Source organism: Mesocricetus auratus, unplaced genomic scaffold, assembly GCF_017639785.1.
Source record: "Mesocricetus auratus isolate SY011 unplaced genomic scaffold, BCM_Maur_2.0 Super-Scaffold_15014, whole genome shotgun sequence".
NCBI classification, from domain to species: Eukaryota; Metazoa; Chordata; class Mammalia; order Rodentia; family Cricetidae; genus Mesocricetus; species Mesocricetus auratus.
Genome location: NW_024429186.1, coordinates 32,818,318 through 32,845,804, shown reverse-complemented (window position 1 = coordinate 32,845,804; position 27,487 = coordinate 32,818,318). Strand labels below are relative to the sequence as shown.

The window sequence follows — 27,487 nt, the reverse complement described above, 5'->3', positions numbered from 1 at the left end:
TCAGAGAGAGCAAGAGTAAAATTCCTCCTAGGGGCTGGGCAGTAGGTGAGTGGCAGGGCGCCTGACTCAGGACCGGGTTCGTCTCTGGGGGAGCGAGGAGGACACCCACCCGGGACTCGACGAGAAGTCGCAGGTCAAAGTTCAGCGTTTGCTCCCCGGGTCCAGGCGGCGGGGGCAGCCACGGGACACCAGCGGGCGCCAGCTTATGTATACTCCCCGCCTAGACTAGCAACGCGTCACGTGTTTCTTCCACCTCTCCCCGACTTTGGGAACGCTGGGATCTCGGCTAAACTTCAAAGTCCCCGCCCCCCAGAGGGGGCGAGCCAGGTTTAGTCCTGCGCTTGCGTAGTGTGGTTTTAGGGCTAAGGTCGCCGCCAGCCGGCCCCTCGCTGCTCACCAAATCCCGCGAGATCTGCAGCGGACAGACGCACGGTGGGTCACTGCATCGGGCGCCGCTGGAGGCTGGTTGACGCCGGCAGAGAAGGGGACAACTCCCAACTAGAGTACCTTGCGAGCGTCCTCACCGAGCTCCTGGCGACACCAGCGGTACAGCCTGGGACTCTAGACTAGCGAATGCCCAATAAGCAGGTGCTCTTCGTTTTTGAGAATTGTCAGGGTAAAACAGCATGAAGTCTGGGCATGATTGTTTGAGTTGCCACAGATTTGAACACCTAAGGAGCACCTACTGTGTGCATAAAGAGCTATACCTAAATCATGTAAAAAACCTGACGCATCTTTATACTCTTGGTGCTGAGGATCTAGGCAGTCGTGTTGAAATTCTGGTCAGGTTGTTAGTTACTTCTAGGAAAGTGGTTGTGTTTCCGAGGAAGGCGAGAACCACGTAGGAGTCTGCAGTGGCAGACTGGTTCAACAGGATACGGCCGAACGCAAGGCGTGCTTTATTCAAAGATGCCGGGTCCGGATTCGATCCCACAGCAGCGTGTTAGGAAGCGCCTGTTGTAAAGTGGTCTGTTAGAATGGGCTCAAGTGGGAATTGTGCAACCTTGGGCAAATCGGTCAGCCTCCTTATATCTTCTGGGAAGAGGAGACAGCATTTTCAACTTCATCGTGGTGACGTTTGAGGAGCGAGTTGTATTTAAGCAAGCAATTATTAATTTAGTTTCTGTGCTGGGGATTGAACCTAGGACTCCCCCTCACGCCATGCATGTTAAACAAATGTTGTCGTTGTTTTTACTACTGGGCTGTATCTCCAGTTTGTTTTTCATTTTCATTATGAGACAGGTTCTCATGAATTCACCCAGACTGGCCTTGAACTCGCCATCCCAATTCTGCCCAGTAACCGGGATTTCAAATTTACAGTACTATGTCCAGGGCAAGCAAAACTCACTCACCCAGTTTTTGGGCAGTTGGAAACATTTGGGAACTAAGCTGAAAGAAGACTTTTCCAAGGTTCTGCTTGTCCAGAAACAGAATATGTTCTCAGCTCTTGTGAATCCCTTACATTGGGCTGCTACATAGAGACACTCAGGACATTTTGTTTTTTTTAATGACTAACCAGTGGTATTATTTTGGAATAGTAACACCAGTTACAAACCCACTTACTTTAGCAGGCAAATGGGATTTGCTGAGGTCTACCCTCCCCCACCTCCACCTGGTATGTGATGACTCTTAACCCACTGCCCTTCAGATCTTGAATTTGGTCTGTCTTACTTTAGATGGAAAGTCTGTGAGTAAATCAAGGGTTTTTGTTTGTGGGTAATTTGAGAGTGTCGATTGTTGCGCTTTGAGAGATATTGCAGTTATCTTTCATTAATTGTATTTGGCACATGAAGATTCTGATTTGAAACAAAAAGAAGGAACTATAATACCCTTTTCATGATGACAAGCAGTGTTTAGGCAAACCTGCCATATCATACTCATTTCTTTATGTGGTGCCGAGTTAGTGGAATGCTTTGCATGAGTTCGGAGAGGCTTCACCACTGAGCTACACGCCAGGCCATAGATTCTCTTTTGTAGATAGGATCTCTTATGTAGTCTAGGCAGCCTTCAACTTGGATCTTCAGGCCTCAGTCTCTGGAGTCCTGGGATTGCAAACATACTGTATTATGTTGTTTTCTTGAGACAGGGTCTCTTGTAGTCCTCAAATTTTGTTATGTAGCTGAGGCTGGCTTTGAACTTGATTCTCTTGCCTCCACCTCCCAGGTGCTGGGATTTCAGGAGGAAGGCATCCCCGTTGGCTCTGTTATGCATATTTTAGAGAAATAAAGCTTAATGCTGACAGTAGAGAGTGAATAGGAAAGTGCACTGTGTGTCAGTTAACACTGATTGTCAGGATCAGGAGTCACTGGAGAGAGAGGCTTCAGTGCACACCTGTGAGGAATTAGTGAGGTTCTAAATCAGGAAGACTTAGATTGGTGGCGTCATTTCCTTTGTTGGGTCCGGGATTGACTAAAAGAACAAAGCTAGTTGGACACCAGCATCCGCTGTCTCTGGTTCTTTGTCTTGTCACCAGCTTCCTCAAGCACCTGCTGTGTCTCCCTTCGATGGACGGCGCCCTGGAATAAACCTTCCCCTCCTAAGTTGATTCTGTCAGGGGTTTCATCACAGCCACAGGGAAAGAGGCTGAGACCACTTGGAAACACACCTTTGACAATTCAGCTATCACAGTCAGACCGACTGTATTGGAATAAACTTGCTTTTCAGTTTTTATGTGAGTTCTGTACCTGGTGATTGCCCCTGGTCGTGATGAAGTGCACTTGCAGTCAGGGCTAGTCAGGAGGCTGAGGCAAGGGAAACCCTGGAATGGAGCTCAGGAAATTGAACACCTAGCAGCCTCATCTCAAAGAGAAAATCCCCACAGACTAAATGATGTGGTGAATAAGATGGACAGCACCGCCTTGAAGATTCCTGTGCCCGCCCCCCAGACAGAAGCAGAAGCACTTGCCTCCTGCCTGCCAGGAGCGGGTACAATTGATAGTAGTGGAGGGAGAGAGAGGAGTCTCACCAGGCCTCTAAGTGAGGGAAGAAAATAGAAGAAAAAGTCACGGAACGCTGAGGAACCGGTCAAGACACTCTTCAGTCAAGAGAGCGAAGCCACAAAGCAGCAACGACATAAAATAGGGATGTGAGCCCCATATGCAGTGTGCGAGCCTTGAGTCCTGATTCTGGTCCTCAGCTGTAAAAACATCCACCAGGCGTCTGGGCAGTTTGACTGAGATGTTAGGGGGCCAGAGGTTACCAGTGCTGCTGATTCTGCTAGTAATGGTGCAGTATTAGTGTTGCAGAGGAACAGCTGAAGGAGTTTTGAGTGAAACAGGATGGTGATAGGATTTGCTTTAAGGGAAAGCTGGAAGGTATCCCAAAGGAAAGAGTGAATTTGAGAGCAGCCAGCCATTTCTGCCAGCACTGGTGAGATTGTCAGTATGTACATTAGAGAAATGAAAAGGGTAGTATTTGTTTCTGTATTCACCATCCTACCTTACTGAATGTTACCAACATCAGACATTTAGTCTTTTTTTTCACTTTGGGTCCTGGGTTTCAGGCCTAGGTCCTCATACTACTCCACCACTCAGCAGTGTCTCCAGGCCTAAACACATCGTTTTTAAAAATGTACTATGAGGTTTGCCTGCATGGATGTGCATCAAGTGTGTGTCTTGTCCCCAAGGAGGTCATAAGAGGGTACTGCGTCCTCTGGAACTGGAGTTATAAATATTTGTGAGCTGCCATGTGGGTGTTAGGAACTGGACCCATGTCCTGGGCAAGAGCAGCAAGTGCTCTTACCCACTGAGCCATATTTCCAGTGCTGACATTTCGTTGGAGGAAGAGAATGGACTCTTCCAAATTGTCCTCTGACCACCATGTATACACCACAGTGTATGTGTCCCCCCATAAGAATGTAAAAAAATAAAAAAAACCAGCAAAAACCAAGCCTAAACTCATGAAAGCTCATTTGTAATCCAGGCACTGAGAAGGTGGATCTCTGGGGCTCCCGGCCATCGGCAGGGAATGGATGAGCTGCACTTCAATGAAGAGGGTCTGTCTTGGTAAACAAGATGGATGGCTCCTAGGGAACACCACCAGAGGTTAGCCTCTGTCTCCCAATATGTCTGTACACATGCATCTGCATACACACACATACACAAAAGAACCTTTGGGAAGTTGGAGTTGAAGAAGGATTTTTTTTTTTGTAATTTTGAGACAGGGTTTCTCTGTGTAGCTCTGGCTGTCCTAGAACTAACTGTAGACCAGGCTGACCTTGAACCTGTTGATCCACAAGCCCCTGCCTCTTAAGTGCTTGGATTAAAGGTGTGCACCATTATGTCTAACTAAACAGTTGTTTAAATTTTTTTAAAATTTATTTTGTGTGGGTGTCAGGACCGTCTGTATGCCTTGGCACATGTGGAGATCAAAGGTTAACTTCAGAAGTCATGTGTGTCCTGGAGATGAAACTCAGGTTGTTAAGCTTGGCATCAGGAGCCTTTAGCCACTGAGCCATCTTGCTGGTCCACGGGGTTAGTTTTTTGTCTGTGGTATCTGGGATCCCATCCTGGCTGTATATGTTAGGCGGGCGCTCTACTGCTGAGCTCTGTGTCCAGTTCCTGTGTTAGTGCTTTTTGTATATACAGCTTGACCAACTGCCTAGTTCTGGTGGAACAGGAAACGGTTGTGGATGCTTGTTTGTAATCAAGTATTAGTTAAAATACTTAACCCTGATGATATGAAGACAGATCTCCCAGAATTAACCAAGACCAAGCCACTTTTTTTTTCTCTTTCAATCTTCAGTGAACTTGATCCTATTAGCTAAGAATTCTAATTGGACTTGGTTGTTTTTCTCCATATATTTATGTTAGGATGCAAACTGACAGGAGAGTATTATATAACTTTTTAGCTTCTGCTCTTTTTAGTTCATGCGTATTAGTGGTTTGCAATGTGTATGTCTGTACACCACACACATGTAATACCTGAGGAGAACAGAAGAGGATGTCAGATCCCCAGTGCAGGAGCTGTGAGCTGCCATGTGGGTGTTGGGAACTGAAGAACCTTGAAGGTTCCTTTGGAAGAGCAGTCAGTGCTCTTAACCACTGAGCCATCTCTCTAGCTCTTTTTTAGATTCTAAATATGACTTTTTCCTCTCCACTCAGAAGCACATATGGAGTTTTAAGTTTTCTTTCCTTGGTTTTTCGAAACAGGGTTTCTCTGTATAACCCTGGCTGGCCTGGAACTCACTCTGTAGATCAGGCTAGCTTTGAACTCAGAGTTTTAAATATTTTTAATTTATTACTTCATATTTTTCTAATAATTTTTTTTCTAATTATAGGATTTATTTTATGTTGAAGTCTTGTGAGACCACTGCACAAATAGAGTGATGATTATACAAAGAGTGGTATTGAATTCCCGGCCTGGTATGTATTATTGTGTGGTAAATGAACAATTTTGGGCTCTGGTAATTATTACTTGAAATGGAAGAATAAAAACCAGCATGATATCAGTGAGGTAAACTAAGATAGTAAATTAAGATTAGTAAATTTCAGATCTCTCAGTTTGAGACCAGCCTGGTCTACAGAGCGAGTTCCAGGACAGCCAAGGCTATACAGAGAAACCCTGCCTCAAAAAATAAAAAAACAAAAAAAGTCTAGTAAATGTATTAGAGGAAACTTTTTAAACAATGCCATATTCATTTTTCAGATATTAACTTGGCAAGGCCATTTGAATCATTGTATTTGAAAGGTTATATTGAAAGTGTATAATTTTGGGTTTTTTTTCCTTGTGGTAGGTATAACTGACTATTAAACAGCCCTTGGAGAAGGCAGAGACAGGTGGATATCTGTGAGTTCGAGGCCAGCCTGGTCTACAGAGCAAGTTCTAGGACAGCCTCCAAAACAATACAGAGAAACCCTATCTCAAAAAAACCAAAACCAAAAAAAAAAAAAAAAAAACCAACCCTGACTATTAAAATTTGTTTTTCTGTTTTATGTGACATATGCCATATTATGTCAATACTGATAATCTACCTGATCATAGAAACAGAGGTGTGGAAGTAATCCAAGAAGTGTGGGCCCACTCTTCTGTGGCCCTGTTTTGTTGCTCACCTGCTGTGTTCTCTGCCCTTGGCTTTTGTGTTGAGAACAGTTAGTCTGAGACCTTTTCATTGGATCCCATCTTGGAGATCTAATGGTTCTTAAAAGGAAGTTTGTGCATATTAAACATAATTCAAGATGAATACACTTTAGTGATGATAGCTTTTGCTTAAACATTTTTCTTACACCTGGAACTCACCCTGGAGACCTTGCTGGCCTCAAATGCAGAGTAGAGGCCTCTGCCTCCAGTGCTGATATTAAAAATCTGCCCCACCACCTGACCACACAAGAGAGTGAGATTTTTTTTCTTTTCAGAGTCCTATCATTTTGAAACAGAATATGTTATTTACCTGTAGTTATTTTTAAAAAACAAAATTAGCTTACAAGAGTATTTATGAATTCAAATTCAGAAGTGATAGGAATTATTTGAAACTTTATGCTGAGTTACTCTTGTTTGAATTAAAAGGGAGTACTTTAAATCCTAGGGGTAACACTAGAAAATAATAGGTGTATGAAAAGGTAACTTTCGCCGGGCGGTGGTGGCGCACACCTTTAGTCCCAGCACTGGGGAGGCAGAGGCAGGCGGATCTCTGTGAGTTCGAGGCCAGCCAGGCTGGACCAATAACCTCCAAAACAATACAGAGAAACCCTGTCTCATAAAACCAAAAAAAAAAAAAAGAAAGAAAAAAGAAAAGAAAAGGTAACTTTCTTTTCCTGGGCATGGTGGTGCGTACCTTTGATCCCAGCACGAGATGAAGAAGCTAGTAGATCTCTCTGAGTTGGAGAACTCAGCTAAGACTACAGAGTGAGACTGTCTGAAGAAAAGGAAAAAAGCAATGCTTTAACTTCATATTTTTGCTTGAAATTTTAGGGAAAAATGGTAATCCAGTGGCAGAGAATTTCAGGATGGAAGAAGTCAGTTTACCGGATATTATCAAGGAAGGACAAGTTCAAGTCAGAACTCTCTATCTCTCTGTGGACCCCTACATGGTAAGAAGCAGGGTGTGCAAACTGATGAAAATAATTCTGTTCTTGTATTTTACCGTTGTTGCATCAGAATTTTATTGTGCTTTCTGTATGACTAATAAATATTTGAGAAATCATGTCTTTTTGTTTTTGGTGGTGGTGGGGGTTTTTCGAGACAGGGTTTTTCTGTGTAGCCCTGGCTGTCCTGGAACTTTCTTTGCAGACCAGGCTGGCCTCAAACTCCCAAGTGCTGGGATTAAAGGTGTGCACCACCATACCCAGCTTAACACTTTGTCTTTTTAACACTTATAGACATTCTGTGGGGTGTGAAGAAGTATCTCATTGTGGCTTGGTTTTTTCTTTTTCTTGATGACTAATTTTGAGCATATTTCCATGTGATCATTGGCCACTTGAATGTCTTTTTTTTTTTGAAGAAATATCTACCCAGAATACTAGAGCATCTTAAAATTGAATTATTTGGGCTGAAGAGATGGCTCAGCAGTTCAGAGCAATTACGGCTCTTGCAGAGACTTGTGTTCTATTCCCAGCACCCACATAGTAGCTCCCAGCTGTCTGTAACTCCAGTTACAGGGGGTCCAGTTCCCTCTTCTGAACTTTTCAGGCACCAGGTACATACTTGGTGCACATACATGCATGCAGGCAAAACATTCATCACATTAAAAAAAAAAAAAAAACAATAACCCGGGCGGTGGTGGCGCACGCCTTTAATCCCAGCACTCGGGCGGCAGAGGCAGGCGGATCTCTGAGTTCGAGGCTAGGCTGGATCGACAGCCTCCAAAATAATACAGAGAAACCCTGTCTCGTAAAAACAAACAAATAAACAATAAAAAACAATAAATCTGAAAAAAAAACACCAGAAAAATATCTCAAGTTTCATGGAAAAATTTAAAAAGTATCTGTATTATTGAGTTATAGTCTTTGTTTTCTAGATATAAATCCTGGTATCTCATATTTGTTCTGTAAAAATTATCTCCTAGCCAGGACAGCCAGGGCTGTTATACAGAAAAGCCCTGTCTTGTAAAAAAACGAATACAACAACAAAAAAGAAGCGTCTCCTGTTTTGTGGATTGTCTTTGTACTCTATTGCAATGACGATACACTTCTTTCTCACTGAAGCACAAAAGTTGTTCATTTTGATGACGTCCAGTTTACTACTTTTCCTTTTGTCACATATGTTTGGTCTCATATTTAAGGCTTTGCCTCACTCAACATTATGAAGATTTAACCCAAATTTTTTCTTTTAAGAGTTTTATAGTTTTAGCTCTAAAATTACACATGTAGCCCATTTTGAGTTATATGTGGTATGAGAAAGGGATCTATATTATAGTTCTCCAAGGAGATTGAAACTGTAGGAGACAGATACATTTATAGAGACATAGATAAATTAGACAGGATTTGTCAGGGCAAATTTATCAGCTACCACAAAAGTCCATCTATAAATCAGAAAACCAGAGAGGTCTGTATCCTGGCTAATCTATGTCTGAAGGAGACCTGAGAACCAGAGAAACATAAAGTTTTACTCTGAGGCCAAAGGCCTGGGAGCCTGGGAGGCTGCTGCGATTGTCTGTTGGAAATGTGAATCCCAGAGACCAAAGGCCAAAGAACTTGCAGTTCTGAAGTCTAAGGGCAGAAGAAAGGCGTCCACTCCAGATAAGGAGAGGACTCTTCCATACTCTAAGAAGGAAAGATGTCCACTCCAGATAAGGAGACGACTCTTCCACATTCTAGGGTATATTGGTTTTATCATCCAGCCCCTTGATGGTGTCTTCCTTCTTCCCTCCTTTCTTCCTTTCTTCCCTCCTTCCTTCTTCCCTCCCTCCCTGCCTCCCTCCCTCCCTGCCTCCCTCCCTCCCTGTCTCCCTCCCTCCCTCCCTGCCTCCCTCCTTCCTTCCTTCCTTCCTTCCTTCCTTCCTTCCTTCCTTCCTTCCTTCCTTTTTCTTTTCTTTTTTTGTAGTGCTGGGGAGTGAACCTAGGCCTTTGATGTCAGGCAAGCATTCTACCATTGAAGTACAACCTCTACTGGCACCCCAGATAAATCATCACAGGGTTCAACTTCAGTCTTTTGCAGGTGGATATACAATTGTGTCACTATCATTTGTTGACAAGACTATACTTTGGGCATTGGTGGGGCATGCCTTAATCTCAGCACTTGGGAGGCAGACGCAGGCCATTCTCTGTGAGTTCGAAGCCAGCCTGGTCTACAAGAGCTAGTTCCAGGACAGGCTCCAAAGCCACAGAGAAACCCTGTCTCAAAAAACAAAAACAAACAAAAAGGGGGCTGGAGAGACGACTCAGAGGTTGAGAGCACTGGCTGCTCTTCCAGAGGGCGGGAGTTCTATTCCTAGCAACCACATGGTAGCTCACAGCCATCTGTAATAAGATCTAATGCCCTCTTCTGGCTGCAGGCATATGTGCAGGCAGAACACTCTACATAGTAAATAAATAAATCTTAAAAAAAAAAAAAAGACTTTGTTGAAAATCAGTTGACCATGAACTGGACATGGTGGCTCATACCTGTGCCCCAGCATTTGGAAAGCTGAGGCAGAAAGGTCACTGCAAGTTTGAATCATACACAAGAGTTACTTGTAGACTCAAATCTTATTCCATTATTAATATGTGTGTTTATCCATATGTGTCTTACTGCCTTGATTGTTATCACTGCAGTGAGCTTGGAAAGTAGCAAGCATGAATCTTCCAATTCTGTTTTTGTTTTTTGTTGTATTTGGAAGTTTTGTTTATTTTTATTTATTTATTTTTTGTTTGGTTTTTTGAGACAGGGTTTCTCTGTGTAACAGCCCTGGCTGTCCTGCAACTTGCTTTGTTGCAGGCTGGCTTCAGACTCGATTGGCCTGCCTCTTCTTAAGTGCTGGGATCAAAGATGTGCGTCACCACTGCCTGCCAATTCTGTTTTTGTTGTTGTTTTTTTTTAATGGTTTATTATATTATTTGTGTGTGTGTGTGTGTGTGTGTGTGTGTGTGTGTGTGTGTGTGTGTGTGCGTGCCTGTGAGTTGGCTAGAGAACAACTTGCAAGAGTCTGTTCTCTCCTCTTATCATTAGGGTTCTGGGGACCAGTCTTAGGCTGTCAGACTTGGCAGCAAGCACCTTTACCTACTGAGCCATCTCACCAGCCTTATGAAATGAATTGGAGTGTTTTCCTTCCATCTTTGAGTTTGTAAACCATTTGTATTAATTATAATCACTGAGTCGTCTCTCCAGTCCCACCTTATTTTTAAATCAGTGTGTATGCATGTGCATGCATGTAGCATACATGTGGAGGCCAGACGACCACTGTGCAGTCAGTTTTCTCCTTCCACCTTTATTTGGGTCCAGGGACCAAACTTAGGTCGTCAGGCTGACTGGGAAGCAAGCCTCCAGGGTCTGCTTGGCACCAGTCCCCAGCCCCACCCGGGCAGAGGTTACAGACACACACTGCTGCACCCAACATTGAATCTTTAAAACTTCCAAAAGGAAAAACTGGACCTTAGATGGTTTCCTAAATGAATTACACTTACTTAAAAAATTAAAACTGCATTTATACGTGTGTGGGTTTGTTTGTTTTGTTTTGCCCACTTGTATGTGCTCATGCATGACTGCCATGGCTCACACGTAGAGGCCAGAGGACAACTTCTGAAAGTTGATTCTCCCCTCCTTCTGCCGTGAGAGTTCTGGGGATTGAACTCAGGTTGTCAGACAGGCTTGGTGACAAGTGCCTTTCCCTGCTCAGACATCTCAAAGGTCTTATTTATGTGCCTTTTTTAATGCCAATATCATACTGTTTTGATTAGCACACTCTATAAGAGATCTAAATTTCTTTTCAGTTGTATTTCTTTAATGGTAAGAGCTAGGTACATGGCTCCCCCAATTTTTGCAGAATTAAAAAAAAATGAAAGGGCTAGAACAAGAGAGACTTACATGCCTTTCATCAGGTAAATTAAGCTTCCCGTAATGACGACTTTCTTTTCTCCAGCGCTGTAAGATGAATGAAGACACCGGCACTGATTATTTAGCGCCTTGGCAGCTGTCCCAGGTGGTTGATGGTGGAGGTATTGGAATTATAGAAGAGAGCAAACACCCACACTTGGCTAAAGGCGATTTTGTGACTTCTTTTTATTGGCCCTGGCAAACTAAAGCAGTTCTCGATGGGAATGGCCTTGAAAAGGTAATGTGCGATATAACACTTTCTGATTTTTCTTCCTTTATTCTCATTTCTGCATTCATATTATTTTGTTAGAGAGTGAATGACATTTTCTTTTAGATAGCTGCCAAAATGTGGAATTCCTTTGTCCTTTTTACTGTTAGCTACCACTAATCACCAGAGAATGCCATAATCTCAAATTGAATGTGTAAAGGAGAGCTATAAGCACAAACATACTTAATGCTAAGAACTAGAAATACCCCTACAGTTAAATATATGCTAGAGTTCCCTGAGAAATAGCTACAAGAGGACTATATTTACTTCATGATTGAAATTCATCTCATGTCAGAAATCAGAGTTCAGCCACTGAGCCATGTAAAATGACCAGCATTGTTTTGACCTACGAAACTTCACTACTGCCGGGCGTTGGTGGCGCACGCCTTTAATCTCAGCACTTGGGAAGCAGAGGCAGGTGGATCTCTGTGAGTTAGAGGCCAGCCTGGTCTACAAGAGCTAGTTCCAGGACAGCCTCCAAAGCCACAGAGAAACCCTGTCTCGAAAACACCAAAAAAAAAAAAAAACTTCACTACTTTATGTAATCTGACCTCAGTGATGGATCATAGGGAAGATACATTACTTCTTTCAAACTCACAGACCTGCTGCCTCTGCCTCCTCAGTGCTGGGATCAAAGGTGTCTGCCACCACCACCTGGCTATATCTTATTTCATCCTATTCAAGTTTCTTTTTTTGTTTGTTTAATTTGTTTTGTCTTTGTTTTTTAGAGATAGTCACTCTACATAGCCCTGGCTGTCCTGTCACTAGGTAGACTAGGCTAACCTCAAACTCATAGTGATCTACCTCCCTCTGCTTCCCCAAGTGGTAAGATAAAAAGTGTGCACCACCATCTGGCCAAATTTCAGTGTTTTTGTTTTGTTTTGTTGTTTTTTTTTCAAGACAGGGTTTCTCTGTGTAGCTTTGGAGCCTATCCTGGCACTCGCTCTGTAGACCAGGCTGGCCTCGAACTCACAGAAATCCACCTGCCTCTGCCACCGCCACCGCTGCCACCACCACCCAGCAAAACTGTGATTTATTTTATATGTATGAGTGTTTTGTCTGGATGTGTATCTCTGCACCATTTGTGAGAAATGCCAGAGGAGACCAGAAAAGCGTCTCAGATCCCTGGAGTTACAGTTGGTTGTGAGTCACCATGTGGGTGCTGGGAATTGAACTGGAAGAGCAGAAATGCTCTTAACCACTGAACTCTCTCTAGCCCAAATTATAGTATTTTTATATAATTACAAATTCTTAAATTAGTTTGAGAGAGCTGATAATGCATGTTACCACTTTTCTTTTCCAAACTTAACAATGAATTGGACAGCCATGAAGGAAGGGCTCCCAAGAAACTGTAATTGTGATAAGAACTATTTCAGAGTTGGGTGTGGTGGCACTTATTTAATCCCAGTACTTGGTAGGCAGAGGCAGGTGGATCTCTGTGAGTTCTAGGCCAGCCAAAGCTGTATAGTAACACCTTGTTTTAAAGAGAAAAAAAGAACTATTGTAATGATCCTAAAAACCAAAGCATTGCAGGAAAGTCACCTGTGGGGAAGATGCCTACGTGTCAATTGCTGGCCTCATAGTATCCTAGGTATTGATCATTATAGTCAAGAATAACTGCCTTAAAATGACTTTCCTCATTTTTCCTTTAAAGTTCTTGCCTCAGGGCTAGAGTTCAGTTTAGTTCAGAGGTGCAGCATTTGTCCAGTTCTGGATGAGAGCCCGTGTGTAATCACCAACACTGCAAAAAGCAACAAAATGACAAAACCCTTGTCTTTTGTACTCTTTGAATGTTGTCATGAGCCATATATTAAAAATTATAATTATTTGTTTTTGTTTTGAGACAGTTTTTCTATGTAATGTGGCTGTCCTGGAACTTACTCTGTAGACCAGACTGGCCTTGAACTCACAGAGATCCACCTGCCTCTGTCTCCTGATTGCTGGAATTAAAGGTGTGCACCACCACCAACTGGCTTTTTTTGCTTTCATTCATATATATTGTGGGTCTGTGTCTGTGATGTATATAGGTGCATGTTGGTGTTCATGCACATGTAGAAGTTGGAGGACAACTTTGGGTGCTACCTTCAGGAGCGCGTTACCTCCTCTATCGCCATTTGAGATTGAGCCAGATTGAATGGCCAGTGAGCACTGGGAATCATTCCTCTCGTCTCCGGGTGTTGAAAGTGCAATAGTCTGCCTGAAATTTTTATAAGGGTTCTGGAGGTCAAACTCATATACTCATGACTGCAATGAGCCAGCCATCCCCTTAGCCCTCACTAGTTTTTACTGTTTACAAATGTGCTAGAATCTTAACAAGACCAAAGAATGGACTACTGAAAAACACCGTGAAATCCGGGTAGCAGGGACTCACTTCCTATTCTGAAGTTTAAAACCCCAAGATTGAGGTTCTGGAAAATTCGGTTTCTGGTAAGGTCTCTTTTAGCTTTCAGGGAAATGCTTTCTTGCTGTGTCATCCAGTACCCTGCCAGGCAGTGAGGAGTGTTTCATCTGTTTCTTTTAACAACATACATCTTGATCCAGTATACTTATAGGGATATAGAGACTTGACATATGAAATTAGGTGTGAAACACTATTCAGTCCATAATTCTCTAACTTCTTGGCATAAAATATAACTTCAGTATTGTTTAAAATGTACATCTTCTGTTTTAGGTAGACCCACAACTTGTGGATGGACATCTTTCGTATTTTCTTGGAGCTATAGGTATGCCTGGTTTGACTTCCCTGATTGGAATACAGGAAAAAGGTCACATATCTGCTGGATCCAATCAGACAATGGTTGTCAGTGGAGCAGCAGGTGCCTGCGGATCTTTGGCTGGGCAGGTAAAGTGTCCAAAAATTATTTGACTTTTCTAAAATAGAAGGCATGAACAGATCACAGAATACATGCATATAATTTAGAATATAAAATTGAAGACTGGTGACATAGCTCAGTCAGTAGAGTGCTTGCCTAGCATGCATGAAGTTCCAGGTTTGAGCCCTAACACTACGTAAATCAGGTGTGTGATACACACCTGTAATCTCAGCACTTAGGAAGCAGAGGAGGAAGATCAGAAATTCAAGGTCATCCTCTGTTACGTAGTGAGTTCAAGCCCAGCCTAGAATACATAAAAGTTTGTCACAAAAAGTAACTAATTAATTTTAGGTTAACCGTTTATACGTTGCCCATGATCCAGCAAATAACTGCACATGCAAGCAACACTGATTAAACTTAATGCTTATTTTCTTAAAGACATGAAAGTAGGAGGGGGCTATTACAGTAAAGAAGGAATTCCAGAGGAATGGGAGAGGGTGAGAAAGGAAATGTGGCTGACTGCAGCCAAACATAGGATACACATATATGAAGTTAAGGAGAAAATTATCGTAATTAAGAAAAGATTGGTTATTTTTGTTTGATGCTTTTGTGTGAGCACACGCATGTATGTTTGTGTGTCAGATCCCGTGGGACTGGAGTTAAAAGAGGTTGTGAGTCTCCTGATGTTAACGTTTCAGACCAAACCCAGGTCTGCTCTAAGAGTAGTAAGTGCTCTTAACTGCTGAGCCATCTCTCCAGACCCCTTATTTTAAATTTAAAATTTTTTATTATGTCATTATTTTGCACATTGTTGGCACAAATGCTATTACCTGTTTAGATTCTGTTGATAACAATATGAAAAGACAGGTTTTTGTGTCTCTGTTAACTAAAAGATGTGGCAAATAATAGAGTAATTCTGCCATCCATATAGCGATGAAAATCGTAGAGATCTGTTTGTAATTCCTTGAATTAAAAGACAGATAAGCAGGGGCTAAAGAGATGGTTCAGTGGTTAAGAATACTTCCTGTACTTGCAGAGAACCCAGGTTCAGTTCTCAGCTCCACAGAGTGGCTAAGAACTCTCTACTCCAGTTCCATGTACCCAGTGATGTCTTCTGGCTTATTGGGCACCAGATATGCACATAACGCACATACAAACATGCAGCCAAAACACACAAATAAATACATACACCTTGGGGTGATTTTTTGTTTATGATCTAACAATTAAAGCTTGCCTGAAGATCAGAGTGCAAAGCTAGCCACACTAGTTAGCCATAGAGGCCAGGCAGTGGTGGTACACACCTTTAATCCCAGCACTCAGGCGACAAAGGCAGACAGCTCTGTTAGTTCAAGGCCAGCCTGAGTGACATGAAATTGATTCAGTCTAAAAGAGAAACAGGGCTCATACAAAGGTGATCTCAGCACATGGGATCCCATGCCTTTAATCCAAGAACTAGAGAGAAATATAAGGCAGGAGGAGACAGGAGCTTAGTGCAGTCTGAAGCTTGGTGGAGACAGATGCAGTCTGGAGATACAGTCTGAGGACAGGATCTCCCCTTTGGTCTGAGCATAGGTAGAGGTGAGAACTCTCTAGTAACTGGCTGATTTGCTTCTCTGATCTTCAGCTTTAACACCAATATCTATCTCTGGGTTTTTATTACTAAGAACAATTATAATTTGTGCTACACATCTTTACAAAAAATGACAAGGAGGGATGTTGGATTGTAGTTCTAAACATGCATGAAGTTCTATGTTCAGTTGCCTGTACCAAGCAATAGCATAAAATTAAACCCTTATTTTGTTTATTTTTGAGACAGGGTTTCTCTGTGTAGCTTTGGAGGCAGTCCTGGAACTTGCTCTGTAGACCAGGCTGGCCTTGAACTAATAGAGATCCTACTGTTTGTGACTCTTGAGTGTTGGGATTAAAGGCGTGTGCCACCACCGTCCTGCTAAATTCTTTTTTAAAAGAAATTAATATGAATTCGTCTTCCTCAAGAAGGTTATTTATTTATGTATATTTTGAAACAGAGTCACTTGTCTACCCGGATGGCCCCAAACTTACTCTGTAACTTAGGCTGGCCTTGAATTCCTGTCCTCTTACCTCCACCTTCCACGTGCTGAGATAATACTGCAAAAAGCATTTATTGAATTGTAGGTATGTAATAAATGTTTTGAAGGAACTGTATAAAGTTCAATGTTTTATAAATAGTAGCTGTATTAGTCTTCTCTTTGCTGTAATAAAATGTCTGACAAAGGCAACCCAAGGAAGGAGGGATTTATTTGGTGCACAGCTCCAGGGTATGGTCCGTTATGGAGGGAACGTCATGATGGTAGGAGCTCAGGTAGCTGGTCACTTGCATCAGCACTCAAGAAGCAAACAGCAGCGAATACTTGCACTCGGTTTGCTCTCTTCTGTGTCTTCATATGGTGCTCCAGCCCACAGAATGGTACCACATTTGGTGGGTCTTCCCTTTTCAGTTAGCCTAATCTAGGTAAGTCATTACAGACATGACCAGAGGTTTGCAGTTCTACATCTTGTCACGTTGACAGTCAAGCTCAGCCATCATAGTGGCTGTGTTGCTCAGTTGGTGGTACTGTTTGGGGCTGTAGTGCTGTCTTGCTGTATGTCTGTCCCTGGGGGCAGGCTTTAAGAGTCCATGGCTTCATCATCCTACTTCAGTTTGTTTTTTCCTCTTCCTGCTTGTGGCTGAAGAAGTGATCTCTGTTTCCTGTTCCTGCCACCATTCCCACTGTTTGCTGCCATGCTTCCCTCGGGAAATGTAAGCCCAAATAATCTCTCTCTTTAAGTTGCTTTTGGTTATGGTGTTTTATCACAGCAACAGAAAGTAACTGATACAGTAGCTTTTATAGCATGGGAAACAAAGTACTGTATTTTAGCTATTGAATTATTGAATTTTAAGGGCAATATTTTGGGTCTGATTATTTATTTTGAAAATTACACTAAAGTTCTGAATTTAAAACTACATTTTATTGTTTGTTTAAGAATCACATTATCTGTTCTTAGTCTCTTTGGTTTTATTTTTTTCTCTCCTTTTTTTTTTTTTGAGACAGTGTCTTTCTATGTATCTTTGGCTGTCATGGAACTTGTTATATAGAATAGGTTGGCCTTGAACTCATTGAGATACACTTGCCCGCCTCTCCAGTGCTGGGATCAAAGGGGTGTGCCACCACACTTTAAGTTTTTTAGTTAAAAGCACTGTAATCAAGCCTAAATTGTACGAATACTATATCAGGGTTAATACTGATATGATGAAACATCATGACCAAAAGTAACTCCGGGAGAAGTCTGTTGTGCTTACATTTCCAGGGAACAGTCTGTCACTGAGGGAAGTCAGAGCAGGAACTTAAACAGGGTAGAAACCCAGAGACAGGAGCTGAGGCAGTGGCCATGGAGGAATGCTATCACTGCTTTTCATGGACTCCAGGTCCACCCCTTGCAATGGGCTGGGCCCTCCCTCTTCAGACACTTACTAAAGAAATGCCCTTACAGACCTGCCTACTGTCAGATTTTTATGGAGACATTTTCTCAGTTGAGGTTCCCCCCTCTCAGATGATGCTAGCTTATGTCAAAAATTAGCCAGGTCAGATACTGTCCTCTACGTGTGTACTTTGACATCTTTATGTTTGTGTGACTATAACGTCATTTAATTTTCAAACAATTCCTCCCTAGATTGGCCACCTGCTTGGCTGTTCCAGAGTGGTGGGAATTTGTGGAACTCATGAGAAATGCCTCATTTTGACCTCAGAGCTGGGGTTTGATGCTGCAGTCAATTATAAAAATGGGAACGTAGCAGAGCAGCTTCGAGAGTTGTGCCCAGCTGGAGTGGACGTTTACTTTGACAATGTCGGAGGTGACGTCAGTGACTCAGTGATAAGTCAGGTTGTTTGCTGATTTGTTTCTGCTTAAAACTGATACTATGTCTTATTTATTGTAATTATTTTTGGTTGATACTAAGGGGAGCTATAAAAATATGGTGTTCATTTTGATAAATAACATTATTCTATTTGTTATACAGAAGATCTTCTTGACTTCTTGATACTTTCATTTGATTACACATTTATGTTCTGATTTCAATTCCTGCTTAGCAATATATTTTCACTCTCAATTAACTTTTGTGAAAAATTAAGAGTTGCACTCTTGAAATAGTGAGATTCTGACCTGTAATTCACCATTCACTAATTACCTCACAGCCATAACCCCCAGGTTGAGTGGGGAGGTGGTTTTCATAGATTATAAATGTTATGTATTTTTATTGACAATGTAGTAAAATATCAACAGTTGATAATAAGGATAAATAGATCTTGACTGTATGTAAAATTACTTGCAGGTGAGATTATATTATTTAAGTATAAGGAAATACATTACTGGGCTGGAGAGATGGTTGGTTCAGCGGTTGAGAGTGTGTCCTGCTCTTGCAGAGGACCTGAGTTTGATTCTATGTCAGTGTCTGTGTCAGGTGATTCAAACCACCTGTATCTCAACCTCCAGGGAGAATGGACCCCTTCGGCCTTGTTAGGCACATGCCCTTAATTACATGCATGTATCTGTTGTGTGGGGGGGTAGCCACCAGAGACATCTGCTTGGACATGGGTTTAAGCCAATGAAAGTCTTTATTAGCTGCCCACTGACTACATTGGGTGTTCAGATCCCAGTGTAGCCTGGAGCCTTTCTCAGAGTGAGCTTTTAAGCACAAAAACCATGTTCTGGGTTGACACACACCGGTTAACAAGAGCAGTTAGCCAGAAGCGGAACCACAGAAGCCAGAAAGCAATGTTAGCACACTTAGAGGCTTTCCCAGAACTATGGACTTTGATGGATTAGGCCTTTGTTTTGGAAGGTGGTGCTGTCAAAGTGCTGAGCTTTACAGCCTGAATGGAATCAGTTGTGGTAAGGTCTTGTGGCCTACTGAGGTCTGGGGACCCATTACAGTACCTATACACAGACCCACACATATACATTATTAAAAATAATAAAATTAAGCTTTAAAAAATAAATATAGTACAAAAAAGCAGCAAGGTCAGTGGCAATTAATGTAGTTCTTTTGGTGATTATCAAACTTCTATTCTCCATTCCTTCAGGGTGGACTTAAAACTTGTAGAGGCTGGAGAGATGGCTCAGCAGTTAGAGTGCTGACTGCTCTTATGGAGGACTGAGTTTTCATCCTGACACCCACACCAAGCAGCTCAAAACCATCTGTAATGCCGGGCGGTGGTGACGCACGCCTTTAATCCCAATCCCAGCACTCGGGAGGCAGAGGCAGGTGGATCTCTGTGAGTTCGAGGCCAGGCTGGACTGATAACCTCCAAAACAATACAGAGAAACCCTGTCTCGTAAAAACCAAAAAAAAAAAAAAATCTGTAACTCCAGTTGTAGGGGGATCTGAGACCCCCCCTTTCTGGCCTCCACATGTGGTGAACATAAAACACATGCAGGTGCACATGCATAAACACACACTTAAAAATGTGAAAATACTTTTAAATAGATAAATCTTCAAAATAAATTAATTGGCAATAAAGGTTTAAGTGTGGTGGTTAAATAGGCTTTCATTGATGTAGTCATAAATCCATCGATAGGAAGGGTGTCTGAGGGCGTAATCATCAGCGTTTCTCTATACAGATGAATCAGAACAGCCACATCATCCTGTGTGGACAGATTTCTCAGTACAATAAAGACGTGCCATATCCTCCTCCCCTGGCCCCAGCTACAGAAGCGATCCAGAAGGAAAGAAACATTACAAGGTGTGTTCTTTACCTTTGCCCTTATTACCACTGTCACAGGGGCTGGGGTGTTAAATTTCATAGATGTGAAATGTATTCATTTATAGTTTTTTCCTTATTAAATAAAATTGAAAAGTATATATTTAAGGAGGTTCAATATTTAAATTTTGGTTAAATGGTTCTCAGGAAAATACTTCTGGTGTTGACTGGATGGGATCACGTGAGGGGAGGGGAAGAATGTTATCCACAAAGGAAAAATCACAGTACTGTTGCCAAATAGGGTTGTAAATGATAAGCAGATATAAACAGTCAGTGTTTAGTGTACTTACCCCTTACCTACACCAAAAACTGTATCTGACCAGACTCAGCATGGCTATATGCTAGTTTAAAAACTCACAGGTCTTACCATTTTGAAGGATTTGATTTTGCTGTTTTGTTTTTTATTTGTAAGATGGGTTTCTCTGTTTAATAGCTCTGACTGTCCTGAAATTCTCTTTATAGACCAGGCTGGCTTTGAACACACAGAGATCCCTGCCTCTGCTTCCCAGGTGCTGGGATTAAAGGAGTGCGCCACCTCCACCCTCGGGTTCTCACTCTTGAAATATTCTCTAATCATTATTCTTCTATTCTCTACTTGCAGAGAGAGATTTACCGTGTTAAATTATAAAGATAAATTTCAGCCTGGACTGCTACAGCTGAGTCAGTGGTATAAAGAAGGAAAGCTAAAGGTAAAACCTTTTTTGTTTTTTGAAAACAGGTCTCAAGTGACCCAGGCTGGGCTTGGACTTGACAAATAGCTGAAAATGACCTTGAACCCTTAGCCTCCTACCTCTGCTCCACTAGTGCTAGAATTATAGGCATGCTTTACCATACCAAATTGATGTGATGGTGGGCTTGAACCCAGGACTAACCAAGTCTTCTATCAACTGAGCCACATCCCCAGTCCAAATTTCTATTAACTATAAAGTATATTTTTCTTCCATTTGGCATTCTTTTATTTTATTTGACTTTACTATAGCAAACAATTGTTTCATTACAAAAAATTCTTATAAAAGATGGGCTAGAGAATTGGCTCAGTGGTAAAGAACACGTTGCTCTTGTAGAGGACCCAAGTTTGCTTTCCAGCTTGTATGTCAGGCTGCTCACAGTTGACTGTAACTGCAGCTCTGTGACCTTCTCTGGACTGCCTAAGCAACAGCACTCACGCGCGTACTCCTGTTTGAGAAACCGTTTTATTACCTTTATGCAATATTTTATTAAGCTTGGGATTGTAGAGGCTGCTCAGTGGTTAGGAGCACTTGCAGAGGACCTGGATTTGGTTTCCAGCATCCATACGGCTACTACAAGCTGTCCATAACTCCAGTACCAGGGGATCCAGTAACCTCTTCTGGCCTCCAAAGGGACCAAGCACACAGTGGTACATACATATACATACTCAGCCAGGCGTTGGTGGCACACGCCTTTAATCCCAGCACTTCGGAAGCAGAGGCAGGCGGATCTCTGTGAATTCGAGGCCAGCCTGGTCTACAGAGCGAGTTCCAGGACAGCCTCCAAAACAACAGAGAAACCCTGTCTCGAAAAACCAAAAAACCAACAAACAAAAAAAAAAAAACAAAAATAAAAGTTGTGTAAGCTCATGCCAGAACACTCTTCAAATATTCTATTTTTTATGGGAATTTGTTAAATTTTATATAACTAGAATGAGTCATTACTGCATTTTAGAAAGTACAGAAGAGTTGTAAACCCAGCAGTACAATCATGTTACTTTGGTTTAATATAACCTATTTTCTTTTAATTTTTAATATATAATTTATTTTTATTTTATGTTCATTGGTGTTTTGCCCATGTGAATGTTTATGTGAGGATGTCAGAAACCCTAAAACTGTAGTTACAGACAGATGTGAGCTGCCCTGTGGAAGCTGGGAGTTGAACCTTTGGAAAGGTGGCCAGTACTCTTAAATGCTGAGCTTTCCTTGTGATTTTTATAGATTTCAGTAAATATCTTTCTTATACTCATTTCTTTTGTGTTATTTTGATTTTAGTTGTTGGGAAAAATTAGAAGTACTATTGTTAGGGACATGTTTCTCTGTGTAGCTTTGTAGACCAAGCTGGCCTCGAACTCAGAGATCCACCTGCCTCTGCAACGAGTGCTGGAATTAAAGTGCTGGCCACTGTTATTATTTCTTTGAAACAGAGTTGTCTGTGTAGCCTTATCTGAACTGGAACTTGCTCTGTAGACCAGGCTGGCCTCTAACTCATTGAGATCTAATTTCCTCTGCCACCCAATTACCGGGATTAAAAACATGTGCCACCATTGCCTGAAATTAGAAATTATTAATCTGGGATCCAGGTAAAATGTTCTTGAAACCTTAAAAATGGTAGGCAGACTTGTAAACGTGTCTGATAATTTTTTTCCAAGAGGGCGTATATGGACTGTCGGAATAACTTGGTAAATTACTTGCTTAGCCTGCATGAAGCCTAGTCCACCCCAGCAGGGAAAAACAAAACAAAACAACCAAAAACTGGGTGTAGTGGCACAGGCTTGTCATCCCAGAACTGGGGAGGTGGGGGCAGGAAAGAATCTTAAATTCAAGGTCACAGTCAGTTTAGGAGTGTGTAGCCTGTGTAGTTTAGGAGTAGATGGGGTAGGAGGGCAGCAGTGAGATGGCTCAGTGAGTATGGACACTTGCTGCCTGGTGGGTGAATTGAGTTTGATCCCCATATGGTAGAAAAATAGAAAGAACTGGGCTGGTGATGGTAGCTGACGCCTTTAAACCCAGGAGTGAGGAGAAAAGGCAGCCTGATCTCTTTGTGTTTAAGGCTAGCCTAGTCTACAGAACAAGTACCAGTTGTCCTTGTTATGCCCAGATTGCAGAGTCCCCCAAAAACCAACAAGGAGCCCAAATCCTGTACGTAAAAGCAAAGAGCTTTTATTCAAGTTGGAACTTGGACTCTCCATGTGTCCAATGCATGGCACTATCAGAGAGCCTGGAGCTCAGTGCGGTTTTTATCATAGCAGGTAGGGGTGAGAGATTTCTAAGGTTCAGAACTCCTGATTGGCTGACATTTGTCTAGAGGTGTCTTAGTGAAAGGGATGGATGTGTGTGCTGGGCTAAGGGATATCAGGTGATCCTGTCTACAGTGATTGGAACGTTAGCAATTAGGAATTTCCTATGGAACGTTAGGTACCTTTTCCTTGGATGGTCCGTTCCTGGGTGGTCCCCGGGTGGTCTTAGTTTTCCTGGACTCTCAGGTGTTTCTTTAGGGTAAACTGAAAACTCAAGCCTACGTGAGCTTTGGCACTGCAGCAGTATAGCAAAGCGGCAGGTGTGTACCGAGTTACCCTGGGTCTTACGGCCCCAACTTCACGAACATGCTGCGACACATGCAGTCACCCACAAAACAAACAGTGTAAAACATAGTTAAACGACCGTACAACAAAAATATATGATCAGGATTTTATATTTTTGGTTGTGAGCCTAGCCTTTAACGGCTGAGCCATCTCTCCAGCCCACGATCAGGATTTTATAGAAAAGTGTGTGTCCATTTTTCTACTGTATTCCAAGTTCTAAATTCTATTGCTTTCTTTTATGGAAATCATTAATCCTAAATCTAGCTATTTTGATTTACAGATCAAAGAGACTGTGATAAATGGATTAGAAAACATGGGAGGTAAGATGAAGATTTATTCCATTCATGTGCTCAAATGTATTGATTTTTCAGGAGTTTTCTTCTTCTCATGCTGTAGAGGATGAACCTATGGTCCCTTTCATGCTAAGCCCACTTTACCAGTGTGCTAAGCCCTAGCCACTGCACCCCTTCTCTGTGGAGACAGGGTCTGTGTTAACTGAGAGACAGTGCTTTCGTTAGGCAGCCATGGAGAACTGAACCTGGAGTCCTGTGCGTGGTAGGCAAGGCCCGCAGACTGAGCTGCCTCTTCTTCCCTTTGTTTTTGCTTTTTTTCTCGTTTTTTGGAGGGAGAAGGGGAGTGGAGCAGAGCTTTTCTGAGACTGGGTCTTGTGTAGCCTTGGTTGGCTTTGAATTTGATAGGTAGCTGAGGCTGACCTTAAATTCCTGACCTCTCAAGTGCTGGAATTACAGGCGTTTGCCACCACACCCACCTTATTTTCTTGTTAATAATTTATTGCTGGGGCTGAGGAGGTAGGTAAGTTGGTACTATGAATGAAGCAGTGTATAAATCATGCATATTATCAACCACTGTAACCCCAGAACTCAGATGGTAAAGGCAGTACAATCAATTTAATATCATTATCAGCTAATGAGACTGTCTCAACAATACATAAAATAAACTGGGCAGTGGTGGCCCATGCCTTTAATCCCAGCACTCAGGCAGCAGACAAGTGGAGCTTTGAGAGTTCAAAGCCAGCCTGGTCTATAAAGCTAGTTCTAGGCCAGCCAAGGCTACACACAGAGAAACCCTGTCTTGAAAGAAATCCTAACTAAATTGATTAAATAAAAATTATCTCTTCTTGGGCTGGAGAGATGACTCAGAGGTTAAAAGCACTGGCTGTTCTTCCAGAGGGCCAGAGTTCAATTCCCAGCAACCACATGGTTGCTCACAACCATCTATAATGAGATCCGGTGCCCTCTTCTGGCATGCAGGTGTACATGCAGACAGAACACTGTATACATAATTTTTATTTATTATCTCTTCATGTGAAACTGTCCTGTATTTGTAGGTTTCCTTATGTATTGTAATCAAACACCATTAGAGTTCACTTTAATGATATTTAATATGTGTATTAGTTACTTTTTAATCATTGTGACAAAATACCTGAAAAAAATTTAGGGAGGAATTATTTTGCTCATGATTTTAGAGGGTTCAGTTCATGGTCACGTGGCTCCATGTACTTGGGTAGGGCAGATCATCCTGGTTGTGGGAGTACATAAAGGCAGTCGTCACATCATGGTGGACAGGAAACAGAAGACAGGAAGGGCCCAACTCTACTACCTACTTTTTCCAGTTAAGTCCCACTTCATAAAGTTTCCAGAGCCTCCTAAAATAGTGCCACTAGATGAGGGCCAAGCACTTAAAACATGGAGGTGCTTGTTACAGACATTTCATATTCAAACCATATCAAGAGGCAGTTTTCACATTTCAAATACATATTTCTTTGGTCTATTAGAGAGCTTTTAAAAATACAAGGCCAAGGCCTCCCTCCATTCCCAATTAAAGACATGAAGACTTCTTATTAATTAAGAAAGCTTGGCTTTTAGCTTAGGCTTGTCTCAAGTATTTCTTTTTTTGTTGTTTGTTTTTGTTTTGTTTTTCGAGACAGGGTTTCTGTGTGACTTTGGAGGCTGTCCTGGAACTAGCTCTTGTAGATCAAGCTGGTCTCAAACTCACAGAGCTCTGCCTGCCTCTGCCTCCTGAGTGCTGGGATTAAAGGTGTGTGCCACCACCACCCAGCTTCAAGTACCTCTTATAACTTAAATTAAACCATTTATATTAATCTATTTTCTGTCATATGGCCTTAAAATTCACTCATCTTGTACCTCCTGTTTCCTCTTCATCTGGCTGGTGTCTCCACCTCTCTTTTTCCCAGAGTTCTCTCTGTCTCCAGAAGTTCCACCTAACCTCTTCCTGCCTAGCTATTGGCCATTCAACTCTTTATTAAACCAATCAGAACACACATTGGCAAAGATACATCTTTACAGTGTAAACAAATATTCTGCAACAGTTTCTCAGACATAATATTAATCAAATTCCACTTTTGTTCTTGTTTTTGGCCTAACATAGACTTACATATTCTCTTGCTTATTTCAAATGAAAATACTTAAGTCAAACTGATTTTTTTCCTTTTTCAAAAAAAATATATTTCCAAACCAGTATTTTGTATTTCAACATAAATTTTACTCATTTGGCTTAGCAAGTATATACTATATTTACTCAATATAGTTAAGATTCTAAATTTTTGAATTATTTAAAATTGTTTTGCTAACATTTTAGCCCCATATTTATTTGTCTCTAATTCTGTACCTTTATATGGATACCAGTTAGATATTTCCAGTTTAGGAAGCAGTAGAGTCTTTGTTTTTTTTGGGGGGGTTCTCTGTATTGTTTTGGAGGCTGTAGATCAGGCTGGCCTTGAACTCACAGAGATCCGCCTGCCTCTGCCTCCCAAGTGCTGGGATTAAAGGCATGCGCCACCAACACACGGCCGAGTCTTTGTTGTTTTTCAGTCTTTTTGAGGCCAGGTCTCATGGAGTCAAGGTTAGGATGATCCTGAACTCTGATCTTCTTGCCCCAGGCCCCACAGGAATCACAGTCCTGGTTTATTAAGTGGTGGGGGTTTAGCTCAGAGCCTCTTGTATGCTTTGTATTTTATATTTTACTTGTATGTTTTGTTTGCATTTGTTTGAAATGTGGTCTCCTTTTTTCCCCCTCTTCTTCCTTCCCTCACATTCCAAAATACATTAACCCTTGAGGCCAGGTTGGGTCCGGTCCCAATTTACAAGCTTGGTGTTCCGATGAAATGTTTCCCCAGGTTTCTAAGATACAGCATATCTGAGGGAGGCAGTGTGTGCTCTCTCCTGTCCAACTCTTTTTGGTTGTTTTGAATCTGTGTAGCCAGATGGCCTTAAACTCCTGATCCTCCAGCCTTAGTTCTGGAGTGCTGGCATTACTGTACCTTGAGAGTGTCCTTTTGTGGGTAATATGTAAAAAGCACGGAGAGGTGGCTCACTGGTTAAAAGCACTTGCTGCTCTATCAGAGGATCTGGGTTCAGTCTCTGGCACCTACATGGCAGCTCGTCACCACTTCTAGGTGATCTGGAGCCCTCTTCCGTCCCTACTGGCACCACACACATACTGTGCACTTACATACATGCAGGCAAAACACTCATACAAATAAATCTTTCGTGTGTGTGTGTGTGTGTGTGTGTGTGTGTGTGTGTGTCTTGCCTGCATGCGTGCATGTGTACCACATACATGCCTGGTGTTCATGGAGTTCAGAAGACTATTGGATCCCCTGTAGCTGGTGCTAGGAATAGGAATGGTTATGAGACACCATGAGGGTGCTCAGAAGTGAACCAGTTTCCTCTGTCAGCAAGAGCAACAAGCACTCTCAACCACTAAGCTGTCTCTCCAGCCCCAGATAAAATTAAACTTAGGTGAGCCCCTCCACCTACAGGGTTTCTCCGTGTAGCCTTGGCTGTTCTGGAACTCACTCTGTAGACCAGGCTACTACTGAACTCACAGGTAATCCACTTGCCTCTGCCTCCCGAGTGCTGGGATTAATGGCGTGCTCCATCACCGCCGGACCCAGTGATTTCTCTATTTTAGATTTTTGCCAGGATGGTGGTAGTGCATGCCTTTAATGCCAGCACTAGGGAGGCAGAGACAAGTAAGTATATCTCTGTGAGTTTGAGACCTACTTGATCTACAGAGTGAGTTTCAGGATATCCAGGGCTAAAAAAACCAAAACCAAACAAAGAAAACTCACTGAAGAAATTATTCAAACTAATTTTGTATGTCAGACCTAACAAACATATAGTAACATTTCTCTTTTCAGACAGTCTTTTTTTTTTCTTTCAGTTGCATTCCAGTCCATGATGACCGGAGGCAACACAGGGAAGCAGATCGTCTGCATCTCAGAAGATTTTTCTCTGTAGTCATTGTGTATCTTCATCAAGGAAACCCTACATTTCCTACTGTGTACAAAGATTCTTAAGATCTATTTTAAAATAATCTTACAGCA

General features: G+C 42.1%; 1 protein-coding gene across 3 annotated transcripts; it reads left to right on the top strand.

Annotated features, from left to right (window-relative positions):
• The first annotated feature begins 438 nt into the window (after nt 1–438).
• On the top strand, nt 439–27,487 carry Ptgr2 (prostaglandin reductase 2). 3 transcript variants are annotated; one of them, XM_040742773.1, is made up of 11 exons: nt 439–588; nt 3,922–4,043; nt 5,279–5,363; nt 6,910–7,028; nt 10,994–11,185; nt 13,887–14,057; nt 17,719–17,928; nt 19,666–19,787; nt 20,407–20,494; nt 23,399–23,438; nt 27,325–27,487. In XM_040742773.1, the coding sequence occupies exons 3-11, from the start codon at nt 5,327–5,329 to the stop codon at nt 27,399–27,401; spliced, it is 1,056 nt and encodes a 351-aa protein (XP_040598707.1). In that variant the 5' UTR covers nt 439–588; nt 3,922–4,043; nt 5,279–5,326; the 3' UTR covers nt 27,402–27,487. The 3 variants fall into 3 exon arrangements, with proteins under 3 accessions (XP_040598707.1, XP_040598706.1, XP_040598708.1); XM_040742772.1 differs by lacking the exon at nt 3,922–4,043; XM_040742774.1 differs by lacking the exons at nt 439–588; nt 3,922–4,043; nt 5,279–5,363; nt 6,910–7,028 and adding an exon at nt 8,980–9,093.

Coding starts and splice junctions, on each gene's coding strand:
- Ptgr2 (XM_040742772.1), top strand. CDS start 5,327: ATGATTATACAAAGAGTGGTATTGAATTCCCGGCCTG. Junction 14,058..17,718: donor GCGGATCTTTGGCTGGGCAG/GTAAAGTGTCCA, acceptor ATTCCTCCCTAG/ATTGGCCACCTGCTTGGCTG. Junction 23,439..27,324: donor TGGATTAGAAAACATGGGAG/GTAAGATGAAGA, acceptor TTTTTCTTTCAG/TTGCATTCCAGTCCATGATG.